The sequence below is a fragment of the Pseudorca crassidens genome, chromosome 16, assembly GCF_039906515.1.
Source record: "Pseudorca crassidens isolate mPseCra1 chromosome 16, mPseCra1.hap1, whole genome shotgun sequence".
Lineage (NCBI taxonomy): Eukaryota > Metazoa > Chordata > Mammalia > Artiodactyla > Delphinidae > Pseudorca > Pseudorca crassidens.
Window position 1 is genome coordinate 24823875 of NC_090311.1, and position 23084 is coordinate 24846958.

At 52.5% G+C, this 23084-nt stretch overlaps 1 protein-coding gene across 5 annotated transcripts in view; it reads left to right on the forward strand.

Annotated features, from left to right (window-relative positions):
- COL17A1 (collagen type XVII alpha 1 chain) overlaps positions 1-23084 on the forward strand; it is a 99238-nt gene that overhangs the window by 60125 nt on the left and 16029 nt on the right. For all 5 annotated transcript variants that reach the window (XM_067709481.1, XM_067709485.1, XM_067709483.1 and 2 more), the window contains 24 exons: positions 2059-2106; positions 3016-3051; positions 4070-4117; positions 5497-5640; positions 6870-7028; positions 7636-7707; positions 9024-9095; positions 9922-9990; positions 11052-11213; positions 11588-11668; positions 12810-12854; positions 13881-14093; positions 14675-14896; positions 15260-15289; positions 15668-15694; positions 17053-17079; positions 17182-17244; positions 17988-18092; positions 18862-18924; positions 19584-19619; positions 20253-20306; positions 20678-20713; positions 21242-21277; positions 21926-21988. In XM_067709481.1, coding sequence (XP_067565582.1) covers positions 2059-2106; positions 3016-3051; positions 4070-4117; positions 5497-5640; positions 6870-7028; positions 7636-7707; positions 9024-9095; positions 9922-9990; positions 11052-11213; positions 11588-11668; positions 12810-12854; positions 13881-14093; positions 14675-14896; positions 15260-15289; positions 15668-15694; positions 17053-17079; positions 17182-17244; positions 17988-18092; positions 18862-18924; positions 19584-19619; positions 20253-20306; positions 20678-20713; positions 21242-21277; positions 21926-21988 — 1911 coding nt within the window. The remainder of the gene's footprint in view (positions 1-2058; positions 2107-3015; positions 3052-4069; positions 4118-5496; positions 5641-6869; positions 7029-7635; positions 7708-9023; positions 9096-9921; positions 9991-11051; positions 11214-11587; positions 11669-12809; positions 12855-13880; positions 14094-14674; positions 14897-15259; positions 15290-15667; positions 15695-17052; positions 17080-17181; positions 17245-17987; positions 18093-18861; positions 18925-19583; positions 19620-20252; positions 20307-20677; positions 20714-21241; positions 21278-21925; positions 21989-23084) is intronic.

Consider the following 23084-nt stretch of genomic DNA (forward strand, 5'->3'; position numbering starts at 1 on the left):
CCCCTCATTTATTCGTTTATCCATTTAGTCACTTTTTCAACTGGTATTTTATCAGATATGTACCAGGCGTTTAATGCCGTGCAGAATGCCTGGATGGACGCTTAAATGAATCAGACCTGGATCTTGTCTTCAGAGGGCCTAGAATCTAATAGACAAGTTAAGATGACAGATAAGCTATAATGTAAAGTAGAAGGGGGTTATCATTTCCAGATGGGTCTTCAGGGAAGAGTCTATGTGGGAGGTGGCATCTGAGCTGAGCCTTCATGATGTGTAAGGCCTTTACCCGGTGGAGAGCTGGGCTGTTCCAGGCTGCAGGAACAGCAGCACAGCAAAGACGGGAGTCCAGGGCTCAGGTACGAGCAGCAGTGGTACTTGTGTGAAGAGAGATGGAAAGACTCAGATTCGGTGCTAGGCCAAGACGTTTGGGGTTTATTCTGCACACAGTGAGGAGCCACAGAGATTTCTGAGCAAAGGCGTCCATCATGTCTGTGGTCCAGGACTAGAACTCTGGTTGCCATGCTCAGGACGCATAGGGCGGGAAGAGGCTGAACACAGTGACAAGTTAGGAGGTGATCAGTAGTCCGGGGAGGGGAACCTTGGCCGGGACTGCGGTGGTAGCAATGGGAGCCGACAGGAGGACCTGGAGTGAAAGGTGTTGCAGAGCTGGAATTGACGGGCTTGTTAATTATTCAATTTTGGGGGGAAGGGAGAAAAAGGAGTCAGTGTTTCCACTGAGATTTCAGACACAGGTGGTTGGGTTCATGGTGGTGCCGACAACTGAAGCAGGGAGGCCAGGGGGAGGCCTCCCAGTGGATGAGTTCAGTTATTTTGTCCTAAAGTGGAGCTGCTGCCACAGCTTTCTGCTGGGGGTACCACGCAGGCAGTGGGACACATAGGACTTGCACTAAGGGGAGAAGTCAAGGCAAGACACCCGGTTTGGGGTTTTTCACAAGGAGTTGTTAGTAGAGGTTGGAAAACTGAAGGAGTTGGCCAAGGAAAGAGTTTAAAAGCAGAAGGGGGGTTTCCCTGGTGGCGCAGTGGTTGGGAGTCCGCCTGCCAATGCAGGGGACACGGGTTCGTGCCCCGGTCCGGGAAGATCCCACATGCTGCCGAGCGGCTGGGCCCGTGAGCTGTGGCCCCTGAGCCTGTGCGTCCAGAGCCTGTGCTCCACAACGGGAGAGGCCACAGCAGTGAGAGGCCCATGTACCGCAAAAAAAAAAAAAAAAAAAAAAAAAAAAAAAAAAAAGCAGAAGGGAGCATAGAAAGATAAAGTTGGGGGAAGATGGAGAAAGAACAGCCAGATCACAGAAAGAAGGAGGAGTCAATGGCAATGCCACTGAAGTCAGAGAGAGGGAGAGAGGGAGAGAGGGAGGGAGGGAGGGAGGGAGGGAGGGAGAGCGCTCATGACTAAGAAGGAGAAGGCGAGAGGAAGACATCTGGGTCCTGCTCCTAAGGTTACTGGAGTTCCTGGTGATCTGAAGAAACATTTTAGTGGAAAATAGACAAGCCAGGCGGCAGATGGGTCTAAGAGTGAATGGATATGGGTACCAATGATAGAGAAGCAGGATTAAGGATGGGTACCCCAGTAAATGATTTTGACCCACGGCTGCCAGGTGTAGGGAGAGCCCCAAACCTAGGCCAGGTGGATGGGGTCACCACAGTGCTTCCTGCTGCTCTGCCGGCACGTGGGCTTGTCTCTTCATTTCACAAGGCCCACATCCGGGATGAGCTGCATGGAGTCAGAGAACCCCTGGTGCTGACAGCACGTTCATTTGATCAGAGCTGGTTCGCTGGTGTAAGCACTGCATAGGGCCAATGCAGTCGAGGACGTGAAAACAGAAAGGAAACGAAAACTTCCTGCTCTCCTTTGCTCAAACCTTGCCCCACCACAGTAGATCGGTGACCAGAAGGGAGTGCCGCAAGCACATCCATTGGGCGAATCCTGTTTAAATCTGGTGCTGAACACCCAGGCTGCAGAGCTTCAGACAGGACCCACTCTCTGGGAAGCCGTTTGGGCCTAAGGGGCCATTTGTACTAAGTGTTTTTTCCTCTCTCCAGGGAGCTCCAGCGGCAACTCTTCCCCTGAGTACCCTCGGAAGGAGTTTGGTATGTCCTATCCTTATTTTCTGTAGAAATGGTCAAACATGCCTGGCGGGGATAGAGGGGGAGCATCATGAGTTAAGCGGATTCTTCTCGAGGAGTTTGACCTCTGCTGACCCCTCTTCCCTGCTCTTTATCCTGAAGCATCTTAAGGGGACTGTCAGCCCCATTAGTTTACTGTCATAAGCCTTTGCTCGTGAAATGGCAAGTTATTCATACAAGGCTCAGGCTTGGACAGATAAGCCCTCAGGCCAGGTAACAGTCATAGGATTTTTCCTTCCACAGGACCCACAGAGACCTCCCTGCAAAAGGGAGCAGGGCTTAGAATGCACAGATGTCAAACATCCCAGCACCTCCTCCAAAGCAGTCTCAAAGGGACACATTTTAACCAAATGAAGCCCTAGGCTGTATCTTCACATGACTTTAAATCTTTAGTCCACATTCTTGGGTTCTCACTGTGCATATGAATTTATGATATGGTCATGGATTTTACAGTGATTATAATTTCATGCATTTATTTGCATACAGTGGGAAAATGAAGGCAGTCTCTAACAAAAGACCTGGAAAGGGAAGGACCTGGCAGTCTTTTGATACAGTTGATCCGTGTGGTCAGCCAGTCCGAATGCATCATGCTCCCAAACAATTTCCTTAGTTAACACTAAGTGTGAGCCAACTTCACATTCATTTGCTAACTTAACACCCTAAATGCACTGAGGCTTACAGAACTTGCTCTGCCCTTTGGCTATGCGGGCATGACCTACTAAGCACCCACCATACATTAAGGCTTCTATCTGGATATAAACGCACTATGAAAACAACCTCCACCTCCCACCCAAATAGGTCTTCCTCCATGTCACAAATATTTAGCATGCCACCTCTTATATGTGCCTAATATTACTTTCCTTTGTTTCTCAGCGTCTTCTTCAACCAGAGGACGGAGCCAAACACGAGGTAAGCTCTGTTGCTGGATTCAGTTCAGTTCATTCAACCAGTATTTTCTGAGCTGCTAACGTGTGTCCAGCTGTGAGCCAGGAAATGTGAGGTGTAAAGAATGAATAAGTCACGGCTTCTAAGGAGCCTGTAGCATCTGGGCGTCTTCCGCTGGCTCCATGAGGGTGGGAAGGGTAGATTTTGACAGCGACCTAGCAAGTACACAGAGTGGTTTGCACTGCTGTGGGTTGTCTGAAGGTGCTGGCGTCACATCTGGTTTCGCACCCGGCCTCCTCGGTGACTTTAACAAGATGTGCTGTAATTGCCTTTGTGCAGCAAGAAGTGAGCACAAGCCCTTCTTTTTCATCGTTCCAGGGGACAAAGGGCTCCCTGAGAGTTTCGCACTCTCCACAACTGCCTGTAGATAAGGCCCTAGGAGGGAATGTGTCCTGGAGAAAGCTGGCCTTGATATATCCGGTGAGGGTGGCAAGGAGCGTGTGAGGGCTATATGGAAGGCAGAATTCTTCACAGGCCCCGGGAGTTCTCAATGACCAGTCTAAACTTCCCAGGGGCCTGGTTGTATTGGTAACTGGAAAGTTAGGCACATACCGACCACCTACAACTTTAGGCTGATAGTCCGATAGAGGCCAATACGCCACCTGAAGCTCATAATGTTAAATCACCCACTTTCTGCCCTAAAGAGGCCAGAATGGCTAAGGAAACACTACAGGCTTTAGAATTGTCTTGCTGTTGCAGAGTGGGCCCTGTGAAAGGGACTGGTCATTGCCGATCGTGGTGGAGTCTCGGGGCTCAGCCTGGCGTTTCTGCTCCAGGCGCCTGGGAGGTTAGCTGTGGGCAGGCTGGGGGGTGGAGAGAAGACGCCTCTTTCTAAGCACTCTTCCTGGGCACACCTAGCTTTTCTGTTCCCAGGACACAGATTGCAGAGCAGCCCAAAGATAATCTGCCGCTCAGAGCTCAGTGTCAGGCACTGTGAACCAAGCTCCTTCATTCACAGCTTCTCCATCTCTCCCCTGTACAGAGAGCGAGATCCGAGTTCGACTGCAGAGTTCATCCCCATCTACCCGATGTAAGTTCTCAGGTCTTGGGAAGGATCCAGGAATCCAGGGCTACTGCTGTGTGTGTGTGCACGTGTGCGCGTGTGTGTGCAGTCACTCCATCATAAGTGACATGTCTAAGGCCTTCTCTGACGGGGACTCCGGGCTGGGTGCGGGGGGTGAGGAGCTCTGAGTCAGTCATGGTCCCTGATGCTTCACAGTTCACAGACTAAGGGGAGACAATAAACCTACCAACCATGACAGCTCAGGGAGCTGAGGGAGTGGGGGCCACAGGAGTCTCCCCGGGCTAGTCAGTCACTTGAAGGGAGACAGAAGGGTGGGTCAGCTAGACTCAGCAAGAGGAGAGGGCAGAGACACGGGAGGAAGGTTCGGTGCAGCTGAAGGAAAAAGAGCAGGAGGGGACGCAGTGGGACTGGTGAAGCTTAGAGAAGGCTCAGAAGCAGAGTGTGAGAGTTTGAACTTTATCTCAAATGTCAAGGATTTCCCGGTCTCTGTCTGTTGACTGTGTTGGACTCCTGTTGTTTGCCATTTTGAAATGAGCCCAAATGGGTGAGAGCCAAGTACAAAGACTAGGAGGAGAAAGATCTGGGTCGAGTGGCTCAGCAATCAGAGCCTGGGACTTGCCCAAAGAGCTCAGGGCCTGGGCTGGACTCCAGGCCTGATGCTGTCTCACCTGAGTCCTTCCAGGCTCGGGGTGCTGAGCACAAAGGATGGAGCTCTCGGGAGAGGGGCTGCCTGGGCAGTCCTCCAGCAATGTCGTCTGAAGATGTCCTGTGCGTTGCCCTTGCGCGACGCCCCCCTCCCCTCTGTTTGCCACCTTGGGAGGCACGGGGTGCTCACTCCACTGAATCACCTCGCTACAGGTTATATCAGCCAGAGGGGCTTGCAATTAACCCACAGGAAAGCAGTGTAATATTTAAGAGTTATGGGCCACAAATTCCATTTGACACTACAGAGCATACAAGGTCAGGGACCCAACACCTGAGGCATCCTGTACGCGGGATGAGACCACTGCTGAAGCATTTGTTTCAAGGGGTCTGGTGCTCCAACTGTCCTGGGTGTAAATGTTCCACGATGACAGTGTCTTCCAGCCACAGAATCTTCCCTGTGCTGTCTGATGAGGTCTAATTAGGAAATATGTACTGAGAACTTTGACCTCCTTGTAGAGGCACTGTATTTATGCGGCCACTAATATTACAAAACACCAGGTTAATCGGTGCTATAAATGGACAAAAGGCAAAAATTATAAGGCTAACCAAAAATGTCCCAGGGGGTGAGGTGGAGGCTTCATCCTCCCTCGTATTCAGAGTGCCACGAATGTTCCTCCCACTGCACTTGGACTCAGGAAGGAATCCTGGGCCTGATGAAAAAGTGGAGGATTCCTTTGCAGGGACGGAATTGGATGACGTCAAGCGTTTGCTCAAGGGAAGCCGATCAGCAAGCGTGAGCCCCACCCGGAATTCCTCTCACACACTCCCCATCCCCAAGAAAGGCACCGTGGAGACCAAACTGGTGACAGCCAGCTCCCAGTCAGGTAAGCCCCACAGCCCCGATCTGCTGTGGAAGGAAGGCAACAAGGTGGCAGATGTGTCCGGGCAGGGCTTTCAGGCCGTGGCAGAGACTTCACAAAACCCTGAGCATTGCTCTTCCTGCAGCGTGAAAATGTGGGCTGCACCCTTCTCACCCCCGTCTGGTCAACCATTCTATGTGCTGGCTATAGTCCAGCTCTAGATCCTAGAGATTCTCTCCCAGGAGATTCTTGACATGTCCTGGGAATGTGTTGGCCAGGTTCCCTGAATGAAGACTATTGGGGAAAGTTGCAGTGTTTTCTATCATTCACTCATTCATCCAATGAACATTTATTATATGCCAAGCACCGGGCACTGAGGAAAGACAGTGAGCAGGATGGACACGGCCACTGCCCGTGTGGATGTGAGGGCCTCTGGGGGGAGTCAAGCAGGATGAGTGTAGTTCAGCATTCATATATCACGTGCCTACCAAGGGCAAGGTCTCTGGAGGGAGATGAGGAAAGAAGCCAGTTCTGCTATGAGGTGAAGCTTTCCTCTCATTCACTACTGAAGAAAAACCATCTTGAGATAGTGATCTTGTGTTGTTCAATATAAAACCAAAACCTCAGGGTACTTTGTGACCTGAGTGGCTAACTCCCTCTCAGATAAGAAATAGGCAGAACTGACTTCAGACTTGAAGAAGTACCCATAGCCCCTCTTGGGGGCAGAGTGCCCCTTGGGTCTGGTTGGCACATGGGAATGTTTAAGGAGGGTTCAACCGGAGAAGGCTGCCACCCGTGCAGCGTGGCCTTGGGACAGAGGGCTTCCCTACCTGTGCTGCTGTCTGCCTGGAATTCTACTGTAAGGGAGTCACGGGTCCATGGCATCTTGGAAGGTGGAGTCAGCAACAGAGGGAGAGAGAGACCGTTGGTGGGGACAGTGCACCAGGGGGTGGCAAAGGGGGCTTAGCAGGAGAAATGGGTGGACCGCAGAGCAAAATTTACCTACCTCAGATTTCACCAAGAGCCAACAAGAATTTCTAACCCAAGAGGTCAGGTTTTCACCAGCTCTGAGATTTCAAACAGAAGTGATATGACCAACTGTCCCAGTTCACCTCAGACTGAGGGGGTTGCCAGGGCATGGGATCTTCAAGGCTAAAACCAGGAAAGTCCTGGCAAACCAAGCCCACTGGATCCCCCCAGTACAGAGAGGGTTTGTCTCTCACTGGGGTGTGGTCGGGCATGTCTGTTTCCAGTGTCCGGCACCTATGACACAACCATCCTGGATGCCAACCTTCCCTCCCACATGTGGTCCTCCACACTGCCGGCAGGGTCCTCCATGGGCACCTATCACAACAACATCACAGCCCAGAGCTCATCCCTCCTCAACACCAATGCCTATTCTGCAGGATCAGGTACGTGGCTTGCAGTGCACATCCCCTCCCAGTGCTAAGCCCTCCACGCCTTATGATGGAGCTGAATGACCCCTCCAGCATTTTCCATCCCCAAGGCTTCTTAGAGGGGCTTTCTGTGGCCAAGCATCCCAAGATTTTTCCACTGGAACTTCAATTCAACTTCTATGGCATTTCCTCTGGTGGGTCCCCTATGGAAAGGACTACATGGTACAGTGTATCCAAAAAAAAAAAAAAAAAAGTAATGGGAAAGAACGTGAAAACAAATGTAAGGAACGTGGTTTCACTCCATGTGGATTAACTGTGTGACCTTAAGAGGTCATTTAACTTCTCTGGGCTTAAAGTGCCTTCTCTGTAAAATGGTCACTAACAAGAGGGGCTTGGCTGGAACTGATGTCCACTCAAACCCCACCGACCTGTGACCGCCCATTGGCTGTTATGACCCAAGGCACACCACAGACTAATGGTTGGTTCCGTGCTGCAAAGCAAGAGCCCAGGTTATTCCTAAAAACAGAAATGTAACACAATGCAGTGCTGGCCTTTCTTCCTGTGCTTCTTTGCCCCTGTTCTGTGTGGACGTCCTCTCACCAGCCTTCCTCTTCCCCCACAGTCTTTGGAGTTCCAAACAACATGGCCTCCAGCTCCCCAGCTCTGCAGCCTGGAATCAGCACCAGCTCCTCAGGTCGGTGCTTGCCAGCTTGAAACAAACAGGGATGCTCTTGCCTAGTGAGGACAATGCAATGGTTTGTAGGGAGGATGTTCTTCCTGACCGAGAGCATGAGGACTTCCTCCATGCCCATGGCAACGTGGAATTAGCAGCCAAGGAGCTGCGTTAGAAGGCACAGAGCCTGCCCTCCATAGGAGACACGGCTCAGTCCCGGAGGGAAAGGGCTAAGGGGAGGGCGCCGGAGACCACACTTACGTGCTTATTCTGCTCTGGTCCCCTTACTTAATGGGAGAGGTGGAGAGATGGAAATGGGCCAAGTGAGGCAGAGCTCAGGACATTTTCAGGTGGAAAGCATTGTTAATTTAGAAAGAGCTTAACTTCACATCTTTTTATAAATATCGCAGTTCCTTGGGGGCTCAATAATGTTACTGCTTAACGTCCAAGGCAAACATAGGATCATTTTAAAGAAGTATGTGTTCACTCTAGTTCCACGTACATCGTAATAGCCTATACGTAAATAAGTGATCCGCCCACATCTTTTGTTAAAGCAATCTGCCTCCCCTCTGTGATATCATGACTAATAAATACGGTGATGGCTGGTATTCTTGCCTTCTGATTTTAATACCTCCAATTGACTAGAGTCCCACAAGCCCAGAAGACACCAGCTTCATGCTTTGTTCCTCCTGCCTTCGCTATTCAATCAATACTTTGCAAAGTCCTGACTGAGGAGGGCAGGCTGATGTTGGATCCATGATCTTGTGCCCCAAACTCTAGACAGGATGGAATAAGAGAAGCTGTTACCTGGGGAGGAATGAGCTTCTGCACATTGTTAAAAACAAACAAATAACCAGCCTTTGAAATCGTAATGGGGGCGAGGGGAGTTTTGTGTGTTTGAGCCAAGAAAAGAAAGGAGGAAAACAAGGGTCCTGCCCAGTCAGTGCTTCTTAGCCTCCACTGTGTCTGTATCCACAGTTCCCACACTGTACACCACGGCACCCAAGGGTCCTGCAGGGAAGGGAACCCCTGGGATATTTTAAATTTTTGAGGCATACAGCAACAGACCCTATGTGAACTACCGCTATTAAGTTGTGTGAACCTAACTACTCAATAAATGGAGCTTAGTAACTTTTGCCTGGGGTAGGGAGGTGGGGTATTAAAAAAAATCGCCGTGTCAGTGAGAGTGTGGGAACTGAGAATGTCAGGGATCTCTGTCATATGCAAAGGCATTACTTGTGAAAATGGTTTGGGGAGCTCCTGGGACTGGCTGCCTTAACCTGGGGGGGGGCCTCATCTATGTACCTGCACTCACCTGTCCTCAATTCCTCTCACAGTGTTTGGCATGCAGAACAATCTGGCCCCCAGTTCACCCGCCCTGTCCCATGGCATGACCACCACCTCCACAGGTCCGTAACTGGGGTTTGGAGCCTAGGGGATGGGAAATAACGCCTCTTTGCAGCTATAACTCACAATAGCCCTTTTCAAGAAGGGAATTAGAGGGGCAAAAATGTCCCTAAAAATCAATCGACCTTTCCCACCAAAGAAACAACCCTCCACACCTCGACCCAGAGATGCCAACCTGAATCATGTGCTGGCTCAGACATGAGTGGGAGCCTGTGCTGGCGGTGTCTCCTGTATATCCCCATGTCTCACTGCTGTCCTTGACAGCCCACTGTCACTGCAAGTCAATCATCTGGCTGACTTTATAGTGCACCCGGTGGGGTGGGGGACAGAAAAGGTGTGAGCCTCAGCCTTTGAACTCAACTTGCTTACCGTTAAGTTGGAGCAGAAAGTCTAAGACACATGAAACATCTGGGGGATCCTGTTAGAGAGCATGAATCAAGCTGTGCAGAGCAGGTGTTAGCTGAAGGAATTCAGAAGGGAAGGAAATGTGGGAGGGTCTGGGAGGACTTCACGGGGGAGGTGGCCTTTGGAATGGTCCTCCAAGGATGGGGATTATATCATAGACGTTTTCATCTAAACTCACTGCTGCCCCCAAGGTGGGAGAAAGTTGATTCTATTATTCATTATTATTCTGTTCATTATTATCGGGTTGGCCAAAAGTTCGTCCAGGATGCTACCGAAAACCCGAATGAACTTTGTGGCCAACCCAATATCTTCCTCTCACCTGGGGAGGCTGCCTGTTGGCCAGGGTGGGTCAGGCTGCTTCCACCCAGCGTGGAGCTGCCCTCCTATGCTGGCTCTGCTCATTCATAGGTTCCTCTCTTGCAGCATATGGTGTGAAGAGAAACATGCCCCAGAGCCCTGCCGTTGTGAGCACTGGGGTGTCCACCTCCACAGGTGAGTGCTGTCCCCAGCTGCTGGGGACAGGCTGGCCCACAGGAAGAGCTGCTTCTGAGTGACACATGGCAGGAGGGGACATAACCCATTGGTGGTCTGAGGTCTGCAAATGGGACTCACCCCACGGGCCTCTTGGTTGTTTTCAGGAGTGGGCAGGGGGGTATGCCCCTTACCTTACCTTGGCCTTCCTGTCCCAGGGGGCCAGGAAGCTCCACACCTGCGCAGGGTCAGGCACTCACACCCCAGCCCCCACCCTTGCTGGAAGCCCCTGGCCTGGTTACTGGTTACCCATCACAAGGGCCAGGGCGCCCCCCAGAAGCTGCTGCACCCTCCCTACTTCCCGTGGAATCTATCAACTTAGGCTGCCACGAGTCATGTGTCCATCTCTTCCGTTGCTCTGATTCTGGTGCGTTTCCCTCCATTCAACAACTCATTCACCTGCTTTGTGTGAGACCGTGTTCTGAGTTCCCGGATTACAGACATAGGCAAGGAGGCTAGATTCCTGCCCTCACCAGGCTGACAGTTCCAGTGGAGGAGGCAGATAACAAACAAGTGGAAAAAGTATACAAGATAGTCACAGTAAATGACACATAATTGAAGGGCTGACATAATGGGGTGGTAGAGACAGGCCTGTGTGTATGCTGGACGGAGTGGTCAGGAAAAGCGCCCCCAGGCTGCAAACACTTGAGACCTGCAGTTAGAAATGAACCCACCCAGTTGATTAAAGAAAGGCCTGCCTGACACAGCAACTTTTGACCATTCACTGAAGACCCTGTAATGTTCAGGTGGAGGGCAGCCCTTCAGGCAAGCCCCCAGCACTTCTGACATTGACCTGACCTCCTGATGGCCAGGCCCAACTAGGCAGGGGAGGGTGTCTCTGGTCCCCAAGATGCTTCTTAGTAACCATGGAGAGCAAGAGCAGGAGACCCTCTGACACACCCACTAACCCTTTCTTTTCCTCCACACTCCTTCTCTTCCTCTTCTCCTTCTTCTGGTCATTTCTTCCCTCTTCCTCTCCCTTCACATTTTCCGTCCTCCTCACCCACTTCTTTCCTCTCCAGCCAGCACCACAAGTGTCCAGAACAATGACCTCTTGCACAAGGACTGTAAATTCCTGATCCTGGAGAAAGACAACACACCTGCCAAGAAGGAGATGGAGCTGCTGATCATGACCAAGGACAGCGGGAAGGTCTTCACCGCCTCCCCCGCCAGTGTCACTGCAAGTACGTGGGAGCCCACGAGACCTGGGTTTTGGAAGAAGGACAAACAGCGTAGACAAATGTCCTAGCAAGATGGTTTGAGACATTTGAATGATGAAACCACAGTCATCCCATTCAAATGGAAAATGGCTGACAAATAGGGTGTCCCAGGGTCTGCCTTGAATGCAGACAAGTCAGGGAAATTCCAGCAAAGAGCTCCCAGAGTGTCTTTGGGCAATAATAAGTCTCCTAACCACAGGCCCAGACTGGGGGGATTAACCCCGGGAAAGCAGGCCCTCTTCCTACCAGGCTAGCTTCTACCTCCACAAGCGGGAAAGGATGTGGGGTGGCGGGAGCGGGGAGACAATATCCGGGGTCATCGTGGGTTGTGTGCATAGCTTCTTTTTCAGAGGACACCCTAAAAAAGGAAAAGCAAGCTGCATGCACCACTGACACCTACCTAATGTCAGAAGCTAATGGTAAGAGCAAATCTGATTGCTGTCCACTTTGACTCCGGCCAATCCATCTGTCATTCATTTGTCTCCCAAGACCTCAGCACTCTGCGTGTGGTCCTGGACCAGCAGCATCTGTGAGACCTGGGAGCGCGTTAGAAATGCAGAATCCTGGGCCCTAGCCCAGACCTGCTGTGTCGGAGGCTGCATTTTAACAAGCTCCCCTGTTGATTCACAGGTGCTAATTATAGAAGCAAACTCTTCTCATGGTTCATCTAAAGTCCACAGTGGTATTTTTTTCTCACCTTACTTGTCCTCCATAATTTTCAGAGCTAATAGAAAAAGGCTTTCCAAAGCGCTTGCTAGCTTTATTTTTTTTCTTCCCAAATACCTGGATTCTGTCTTGGATAACCACATTTCTTCACTGCTCTGCTTCCTGTGAATCTCTCCAAATCACTGATCTTAAGGAGGTCAGTAAAGGAAGAGAAAAGTTAAGTCACAGAACATTTTTTTAAAAATGCAAATGACATCAGTTATAATCCTCTCAAGGTTGGAAGCCAAGTCTTCTAAGTTAGCAGTTCCTTACATTTTAGGGGTGGAGGTGGGGTTTGGAGCCCAAAGATCCTTTTCAGAATCTGATGAAAGCTATAAACAAGTTTTCCCAGAAAATTCCACACATGCCCACAAACTCAGTGGTCAGATAGCATCCAGGACTCATGATCAGCCCTCCTCCAAGCCCGTCTTTGCCTTTCTGTTCCCTCCACCCCAGGTTAGGAACCTGTGTGCAGTCTTGTAACCAAGAAATCAAGAGTCATTTCTCACAGGCACATTTATTATTTGAATGCCATGGTCATTCCTAACACGGTCCTCCAAAGAATGTCTCGGGCTTTAGAGGTTGAAAGTCACAAGAAGGTTATGACACTGTGCTTCTTCCCACTGTGACTTGTTTGCCAAGCCATGTCTTCAACAATGTGATTGTTGCAAATATGAGATCTGTGAGGACTTAGTTAATAGATGTTCCTGCACATGCACGTGGCTGTTCCACAAGGTCCCTGGGGGCACATCTACTTCAAGCCCTGTCCCAAGTCCACGCACAGGCTGGACTGGACTGGGCTCCTGCAGTTGAAAGGCTCAGTCAAAACATGTGTTCTCGGTGTTTGTATTTCAGGAGACGTGAAGACCGTGTCCGCAAAGGGCAAGGCCGCCTCTGCAGGTGAGTAAGACCTGGGCCCTGCAGTGACTGGAGCAGAAAGGGCTGGTTATGGTGAATGGAATAGATAACGGCCCCCTAGCCTGGAGCCAGGGCGTGCACGAGCCCCCCAACTCTACAGATCTTCCCCAAAAGCCTTCAGTGGGAGCGGGGTGGAGGGCGGGAGAGGGGCTGGCTGGGGGCTGGAGCAGGGCTGCTGAAGGAGCTTAGCTCAGGAGATGTGCTCACGGGCCACACTGCCCCTGCTGGGTGCCCATTGTCTGCCCTTAGCTGCAGAGTCTGCCAACATGGCAGGAGCAGCACAGCAAGGCTACTGTCGTGTCTTACAAACCACTCCCCTCCCCCCACCCACACGGGCTGCAAGGTGACACTAAGGCCACGCACTTCTCCAGTCGTTTACACTTTCCTCACTTGCTCCCATAATCTGTGAGAGAAGCAGATCAAGGGGTGTCAGCCCATTTTAGATACTAAAAACTAAAAACGCTTTCACTGAAACTAAAAAATAAATAAAAATAAAAAGCTTCCTGACCACCCCTTAAGAGCTGAGTGTAGTTCTAGGCACTGTGGGGATTACAAGGAAAGAGCCATGTGAACTGAGACGTGAAGATGAGAATTATTCAGCTTTGGGCACAATAAAATGCAGGAGGTTGTAGCAGATCCACGTTCATAACCAAGAGTTTTAAGCCTGGTTGTAACTGCTACATCCTCTGCTAATTACTCTACATGCCTTATCTCATTTCATTCAACATCCATCTCATGAAGAAAGGTCAGCTTTGAACTCTATTTTATAATAAATGAAACAGAGAGGTTAAGTGACTTTCTCTGGGTCACACAGCTCAAGGCCAGGGTTGTCAGACCTCCACTCTTCGCCAGCCACAGCCCTGTGTTTTTTCCAGGAGCCACTCAGGAACCTGAAAGCCCCACTCACATTCACTCAGGCCCACAGGAAGGCACCAAAAGTTGGAGAATTTGGAGGGAAGAGGGCAAGAGCTGCCTGCATTCACCTTACCCTTGCCCTCTCTTCCACAGACTTCTACGGCTACAACCGCCACCATGGGGGCGGCAGTAGCAGCGGCAGGGGCGCCGGCAGCGGGGTCTCCGGTGGAGGCGGCAAGGGCTCGTGGGGAGCAGCGCCAGCCTGGTGCCCCTGCGGCTCCTGCTGCAGCTGGTGGAAGTGGCTGCTGGGCCTGCTCCTCACCTGGCTGCTGCTCCTGGGGCTGCTCTTTGGCCTCATCGCTCTGGGTATGTGGTGATGGCAGCCCCGCTGCCTGTTCCGAAGGGCAAGAATCAGTGAATGTCCCAAGCGTCAGGGACCAAGGGCCCCGAGATCATGGGTGCAGACCCCATGTTACTGCAGATGAGAAAACTGGGCCTCCAGGAGGCATCTGGCCAAGGTCCCATGGCTGCTCCGTGGCTGAGCTGGAACTCTAAGGCAGCTCCTCGGTCCTGGCCCCGGGCCCCAACCCCGTGGCATCCTGCTCTAAGCACCTGGACGCCCTTAACAATCAGGACAGGCCTTTCATAGCCTTTTTACTTTCCACGTTCTGTTGGGCCTCACACCAGCTCCTTGGGAGAGAGGGCCAGCTTTGTGACCATCTCAGATGATGGCCAGGCGTCTTCAAGGCTCGGTTCCGAATTTGAGTAGCTTATCCTGCTGGTAGCCCCGACAGACTGTCTCCCCCAAAATATGCCAACAAAATGTCCCCATGGCATGAAGAAGCTGCCACGGACTCCAGAGCCCCCTTTTCAGGCTCCCCTGGAAGCTTGGAAGGCACTGGCTCAGGGGCCCCTGTGCTGACACTGCCTCCGTGTGTCCATTTCAGCCGAGGAGGTGAGGAACCTGAAAGCACGTGTGGATGAGCTGGAGAAGGGCAGGGGCAGCATGTTCCTTTACAACAAGAAGATGGAGAGGAGCAGCCAGGACTCCGTGCAGGGTGTCGCGCCGAGGCTGGGCGAAGGTGTCGGCAAATCTGGGCTTGACGGCTACAGTCAGGAAGACCTATGGCAATTCATGAGGGGCAAGCTGATGGCAGAACAGGAAAACGGTGAGCACATCGCAAGGCAAAGGGCCAGTGGCTCCCGGTCCCGGCTCCTGTATGTGGCGTGGCACCCATTTAGGGCACTCTCAAGCGCCCCTCATTCAGCCCTCTTGACAGCCCTGGGAGGGAGGGAGGGAGGGAGGACCCGTATTGCTATCCTGTTTTACAGCTAGTAAAACTCAGACCTGGGGAGAATTGCCCATGATCAAGATCACACAACCTGCACACTTTAGAATCAGATGGCTAGTCCTAGCCTCTGTTTCTTCCTACTGTACCACAGTGATCCCCTTCAAATGTGTGTGTGCGTGTGTGTATGTGTGTGTGACACAGAAGATGTGCGGCTAACTCAGGCTTTGCTGTCTCTTGTAGGAAATCTCCGAGGAAACCCTGGCCCTAAAGGTATCACAGTGGATGGAGCCCTTTCCCTGCTCTCATTTCCTGCACTTGGAGCTGGGTTTTCTGGGAGGATCGGAAAACTTCTCTTTTTTGCACATTGAAGGATGAGCAGTGGAAAGATCTTACAGAATCTGTTGGGAGGGTTGAGAATTGGCTCTACAGTCAGAATATCTTAGAATGAGAAGGGAACTAAGGCATCATCTAAGAGAGGCCGAGTGAGGTGCCTGAGAGACACAGACGGACACCGCGAGGAAGCTACACCACACGCCAGCGCACCTTGAAATGCCATTTACACGCTGTCAGCTGGCCTTAAGATACTAGGAGAGAATGGCCCTTGGGTTCTCACCCCATCTCACAGTTTTCATGTCTTTCTGATTTTAGGTGACATGGGAAGTCAAGGCCCTAAAGGTAAACAAAACCTGGAAAACTTTACCTTAAATATTAGCGAGGGTTGACAGTTTGAAGCGATCAGCAAGTGTCAGAAAACGCACCTCCCGCTCCCCTGGCCATCTCCCCTTGTGGTAGGACCGGGAATTGCAGAGCAGCCTCATACCCTCGGGCTTTTGGGACCCGGGGGCTTCACGGCAGAGCCAGGCTACATCTCTGGGGCAGCATGGTGGCGCTGGCCCCTTCTCAGGGATTCCCACGCCAGGGACCCTGAGGAGGCCTGCATCCAGGGCCTGCATCTCCCCCAGCTGCAAAGGGCAGCCTGAGGGCCTGCTACTGCACAAACCCTGGGGAGATTTTGAGAAATACAGATTCCTGGGCCCTGCCAGGAATCAGATGCTCTGGGGACGGACCCCCTCCCCCCAGGTTAATTCTGATGAACCAGGTCAGGAATCACCGATCCAGGTGAGAAGCCTGCTCTCAGGGGTTTTGGCCCAGGTAGGCTGGGAATAAAAGCCACCGGTCAGGAATGGAGCACCTGGAGCGGGGGAATTCAGTAGGAGCAACACCACCTGCCTTCAGGGGAAGTAGGGGCGTCTGGCAGGGAGACAGGACATAGTCACAGGAAAAGGTGCCCCTCAGTGTTGGTTAGCTGGGGGACAGTCACCTGCTAACTTGGGTGGCACAGTGTCACTGTAGGAAACTGATACATGTCCTCAGAAAAGTGGTCTGACACTCACTGGGACAGGCCTAGGGGTGGCAGGAAGATCTTTCCAGTCCCAGTGACCACAGAAGTGCCCCTCGATCTAGCTGAGTGGGATTCTCAAGATTCGGGGTATGTGGGAATTGCTGGAAGATTCTGGGCTCTACTCCCAGAGCCTCTGAGGAGCAGGTGTGGGTGGGGCCGTGAGCCTGTGGCCTGGATCAACCCCGGGTGGTTCTGAAGCCAGGGCTGCACAGACCATTCTGAGAATCACTATTGGAAATGACAGGGTCATCCCTCTCTCCTTCCCAGGGGATCCCGATGCAGGAATTGGGGTTCCTCCACTTGGTGGCCCTCAATTTCAGGATTCCCTGCCCCGACACGCACACCCTGGGTCACCGCCTCAGCCCCCCTTCCTCAAGGCTCCAGCTTGCAGGTCCCACACCCCTCCTGACTGTAATATAGGATGCCCAGTCAAATGTGAATTACATATAAACACTAAATCGCTTGTCACTATAAGTAAAAGTTTATTCAATGTTTTCCTGCAATTCAAACTTAGCTGAGAGCCCCATGTTTTTACTTGCTAAATTTGGCGATCCCACCTGAATTCTACTGGTGGCTCCTTAGGTGACCCGCCTGAGTCCTCTGGCTGACTTTTTTCTCTCTGTTCCCACAGGAGATCGAGGCTTCCCTGGGACTCCAGGTGCGTAGCCTCTGATGGTTCTGCTGAGGTTGCAGGCTGCCCAGTCCTTGATCCTGGGGTTTGGGAGGAAAGCAGGGCTGAGCTATTCTTGTGTGTCCACAGGTATCCCTGGGCCCTTGGGCCACCAAGGTCTGGAGGGACCAAAGGGACAAAAAGGCAGCGTGGGTGAGAACCGCTTTTCTGTTCACTTATTCCCTCATTCATTCATTCATTCATTCAGTAAATGTTCGTTAAGTGCCTGCTGTGTGTCAGACCCTGTTTTAGGTGCTGGGGAGACGTGGTGAACAAAACAAAACCCCTGCCTACTTTTGGGTGGAGATAAAAAATAGACATGATAAATAAGTGAAGTACATAGAGGGAGGAAGTGGCTCGTGAAATGGGAACACAGAGCCCAGTGGAGCGTTGGGAGGGCTGAGGGGTAATTGAAAATAGGGCCGGCAGGGAAGCCCTTGCTGAGAAGGTGACATTTGAGGAAAGAAGTGAAAGTGGGGCGAGAGCCAGGCCTGAGGAGATCTGGGGGAACCCTCTAGGCAGAGGGAGCAGCTACACGCCCTGGGGCAAGCGTGTGCCCGTGGGTCCAGGAGCTTGGGAGGGAACAGGAGGAATGGGGGCGGGTGCTGGAGCCCACTAAGAAGGCAGAGAGTCGAGAGGGACCCTGGAGGCCTCGCGAGGGGTCAGCTTTTACTCCCAGTGAGTAGAGAAGCCATTTGCAGGGCAGGTTGGGGCAGAAATGGGACACGATTCACTTGCCTTTTCAAACTCTCTGGCTTCTGCTTTGAGTCTGGGCTACAGGAGAGAGAGAGAGGTAGGGAGTTGGGTGTGGACGCTCCAGGCAGGTGTCCCGCCAGCGAGGTGCTGCCTGGGGCGTCCTTCGCGGCCCTAACTGAGATGGACATTCCTGTCTTTAGGAGAGCCTGGCATGGAGGGACCCATGGGCCAGAGAGGGCGAGAAGGCCCCATGGGGCCTCGCGGTGAACCAGGGCCTCCTGGGTTTGGAGAGAAAGGAGACAGAGGTAAGAGGTGATTCCTTCACTAGGAGGGTTAGCTGCGTCCACACTTCCTTCTTACATCGTTCTCCCTCCCTCTGTCTTTTACTAGCATTAGCTGAGCACCTGCCTTGAGCCAGGGGCTGTGCTGGGCCCTGAAGAGACTGTGGTCTAATGAGGGGGCGTAGGCTGTGCTGTGCGTTCAAGCCTGGGGCTAAGACCCCTGCAGTCTGAGTCCACAGAACATGGTCACAGGGAGAAATGATCTTCCTGGGAGGGGGTAGGGACGAGACGGGGCTGAGGTGGAGAGCTCAGGGCAGGGCCTGACGGAAGACAGAGTGGGGTGCCTGCCCTGGAGCCTCTCATGGCTGGAAGGAGGCGGGGAAGGCTTCAGACACCAGCCCAGCCCTGGAGGGAGCTGGGAAGATGTTGCATTAGATACTTAACCGTGAGCCTGCTTTCATCAGGGGAAATGAAGCACAGACACCAGAAATCCTCTCAAGGCCAAAAGGTCGTGAGCAAGAAGCTTTATTTTTAGCTTCACTCTTAAAAATATTACTCAACCAGGCAACAAATATTTATTGAGCACCTACTGGGTGCCAGACTTCATGGAATATAAAGACTCTGGAGGTAGAAACTGAAGGTGTTTTGCTGATTCTTGGCCTCATGGAGACCCCAGTGGATCAGAGACCACTGGCAGGGTGGGAAGTGTTCCCTCCACCCTGCAAATGACACCACTGGGCTGGGTGGGCAACCAAACTGGGGGTACCCTCTCAAAGTGCTTATTTCTCCCCAGGGGATGCTGGTCAACCGGGCATTCAAGGCCCACCTGGTGTCCCAGGTTCTGTGGGTCCCAAAGGTAAGCCAGGTACCCAGACGGTACCCAAGTTTGCCACAACCAGGATGGATCTCAGAGATCCAGGCGCTGGGATCCCAGATGGTCCTAACCCACGGTCCCAGGCCTGTGTGGGGTCGACGGGCCCACAGAGGGTCCCCCCACAAAGAAATCCCTGGGCATCAGGATTGGGGCTGTAATTTTGGCTCTGTGGTGAATTTGGGAGTCACGTTTCCATCTCTCTTTGATGGCCCTGTTATGTGGCCCCTAAGTGGGGGGATGGATCTGGAAGTCAGAAGTCAGACAATTTCCTTGCTGGCTAGGGCCGAGATGCAAACGTTTGAGAGCAATATGTCTGGACAAGCCAGGCAAATGGGGCCTTCTCACTGTGTGACGCCCATCTGGTCCACTCTCCTCCCTGCCCCAGCCCCTACCCCAGCTCAAATGTTTGACTGGGAAGGAGCAAAGGGTCTCTTGATCCCAGCAGCTATAGCTTCCTGCCTAAGGAGGACTTTGCACTGGGATCACTCCTGGACCCACTGGCTCTGGGGTCCTGGTGTGCACACACAGCCCTCACCTGGGGGTGCGTGCCCCACTCCTTCCACCTGCCACTCACCATGGGGTCAGTGTCCCTGGCCTGTACCCGACCCATCTGATCATCGTTGTCGTGTTGTCCTCCTCAGGTTCTAGCGGTCTTCCTGGCCCACAGGGTCCCCCAGGTCAGTAGCCTTCTTCTCATAAATAGACGCTATTTCTGGGGAAAAGAGAGGGATGTTAAATGGAGAAACAAACATTTTTAAGCAAATGAAGCAATTATAAAGAGAGTCTCTAAGAGACACAAAACTCACATCTGCACGTGTGTCCCCTGTGGCTGAGGCTAGTACCGATGGGTCCCCTGAGATCTGTTCTGACCTGACTTGGGGCACGAGGCCTTCCAGCAGCTTCAGCAGCAGGCAGCTCCCAGCCTGCCTTGATCTGAGCAAAGCGCCTGCCTCACCTGGTCCCCTGTGGGCCGGAGCTTGTCCCGCTGTCCTGGAAGTCTTGAGCTGCAGCCCACTCTGTGATGCAGGCCAACGTCTCTGCCAGGGTCCCATGAGGGGTCCTCATCCCCGGGCCTGGTAATCTCAGGGACAAGGAACCTGCACCAGGACGATGTAGCAGGGACATGGGGAGGAGTCTGTGAACAGCAGCCCTTGACTTTTACTCCAGGGAGTGTGTGTGCCTATGTGTGTGTGTACATTTGTGTGCCAAATAGGTGTGTACGTGTTGTGTGTGTGTGTGTGCCGTGTGCATGTCCATCCCTTCCAGAGCTGGGGACACTCATCCACCCATGTGGTTTCCTCTGTGTGCAGGCTCTGTAGGTCGCCAAGGGCCCCGAGGTGAAGTGGGACTCCCTGGCATCAGAGGTAAGCTGGGGGAAGGGGTTAGAGGGAGGGGACATCACCTTGTAGACGCCACTCACTTAAGAAGGAGGTCTGGGGGACTTCCCTGGCGGTCCAGTGGTTAAGACTCCATGCTTCCAACGCAGGGGGCACGGGTCAAACCCTGGTCAGAGATCTAAGATCCCACATGCTATGTGGTACGGCCAAAAAAAAAAGGAGGAGGTCTGGGGGGACAGGGTCTGGTGGATATGCCAACAGCCTGTGCAGGCCAGCAGGTGCATCAGGGGAAGGGGCAGTCAGGACTGCGGAGGAGCCTGTCTTCAGACACAGACTCTGCCCCTTGTTGGTCGTCCCTACCAAGGCTCTTTACACTAAGGTGTCCATTTCCTTTTCAGGTGACAAAGGACCTATGGGACCACCAGGACCCAAAGGTATGTTTCTCCTGCTGCTGCCCGGACAACACCACACCCTGCCGACTCCTGGGAACCCAGATGTGACCCCTGTCCTGGTGTCCAAAAACCCATATGACTTGGCTCCTGGACCCTGGGGCTGGGAGGGATCTGAGATTCTAGTCGAACCTCTCAGGGAAACTGAGGCACAAAGAGGAGAAACAGTACCAGCGTCACAATGCTTGGGGTGGCCCTCGGGGTGGCATCGATGAGCGCTGAGGCTTCTCCCCTCTAGTGTGGTCCCCCTCTTTCCCACAGCACCCACTGGTGTGACAGCAGGGCCTGGGTCAGTTTGTGGGTGGGCCCTGACCCGGAAGAGATCTACCTAGTGTGCCTTTTGGGCTTTGTTAATGCTGAGTTCTTGCCAACATTCAGCTGACAGCAGCTTACAGGTGCAGTGGGAACCGTTCTGCAGCCCGGGGTCCCTCTTACTGGGTGAGATTCTTTTCCTTGCTTCTGACTGACGCTTGTTTCCTCCACCCCCTCACCCCTGCCCCATTTTTATTTTAGGTGACCAGGGTGAGAAAGGACCCCGAGGCCTCACAGGTCAGTCCCACACAGGAATCTACTGTGATCCACTAAAGACTTTTTGTAAATCCATTGGGTACTGGAGATGGGGGGAAAAAATACAGAAGCAGGAGACAGAATCTCTGTCTAAAACCTTCAGGGGACTTGCAATCTAGAAAAAAGCAGGACAAGATAAAATAAAGCCCGGAATGGAGTATAAGCCAGCATCAACATGTATGGTCCAGACAGTCAATGTCTGGGGCAGAAAAGGGAGGTTATGATTATCTCCGATTCTTTTGAAGAATTGAGTTGGGAAAATTAAGCTCTTCCCTAAGTGGCAGAAAGTTTGCCCTACTTGTATCCACTTACCTCCTGCCAACTTGCATGATTAAAAAGGAATTTGACAGTGCTAGTGCTTTGGCTACAAGGGCCAGCTTTTTGTTGCCAAGGAAATAAGACTCTTACACAGGCCCCTTCAGACCAGGCGTCGCCTCTGGGCCAGTCCGTGCCTACTGCCGGGGGTGGGAGGCCTGACTTTAGAATCAAAGCTGACGCTGTGTCTCCAGCCTCTGGTTGGCACACCAAGCTCCTCTGGTTGGGGAGGTGGCAGGCCTGGGGGTGGCCGGGAGGGTAGAGTGTTCTACCACTGTCAAGCTCCTCCAAACACCTAGTCCATTTCCTTTGCAGGCGAGCCCGGCTTGAAAGGTTTACCTGGTGCTGTGGGCGAGCCTGGGCCTAAAGGAGCAATGGGTGAGTGTCTCACAGCAGCAGACGCCATGGGTCTGCCCCGCCGCAGTCATCGTCATGGCCCTAGAGTTGAGATTCTCCTAGAGCTGCATCTCCCATTCTCTAATCTACCCACCCCCGGTAGAGGCTCCATTTACAGGCTGTTCCTGGATCTGGGCATCCCTCTTGGGGCTCAGAGAGCTGCTGTCTCTGACAGTTTCTTACTGCTCTGGAGGCGCTTGGCAGGATATGGTCCATCTGCCCCGATTCCTGCCTCTAAGACCCTCAGGCCCTTGGGGAGGAGAAACAAGGGCTGAGGTTCTTTGGAACCCACAGAATTCCAGGCACAGCCCTGATACTCCAGGGTTCAGCCCTTCGGCTGACCCTTACTGAGGGACCTGTCAGCCAGGACAAGGAGGCTGGCTAAAGACCCCCCACGGGGCCAGGCATTTGACGCCACATCCCAGAAGGCTCTAAGCCCCACCCATGGAGACGTGGTGCATTCATGATCTCATTCATTAACGAAGTGTTAGGAAGCGCTGACGGTGTGCAGGATGCTGTGCTGGGCGAGTAAGATGCTTTACCTCCCTCGAGGGGAGATAAAGCTTGTGTGCGATGACAAGGGCCATGAAAGGTACAGGGTGCTATGTGGAAACAGTAGAGAGAGAAGTTTCTTCCAACCGGAAGGATGAAGGAGATGCCTTTTCAGATGGTTCTAAAAAGTAAAGAAGATTTTAATCACATCAATTTAGAAAATGCCACGCAGAGACATGAGTGAGGAAAGACAAAGAGGTGGGAAAAAGCAGGTGGGAAGAGCTGGCCCCAGAAGGACATCACTGTGGATGGAGGTTAGGGTGATGCCTACAGCAGAGGAGACAAGATCTTGGAGAATCTTGACCTCCAGGACCTGGACCAAATGAGGCTGACGTGTATTGAGCATCTGGTGTGTGCAAGTCCTGTGCCGTCGATGTGGGAGATGCAGTGGGGGCCATGGAACAGTTCTCAGCAGGAGAAGAGGCATTACTGGTTTAGGAGGAGAGGGCAGGAAAGCTTCACCCTGCAGGTGTGACAACGACAGGGCTTCTTCCACGTCTGATGGCTGCAGGAGGGGGTGCATGGG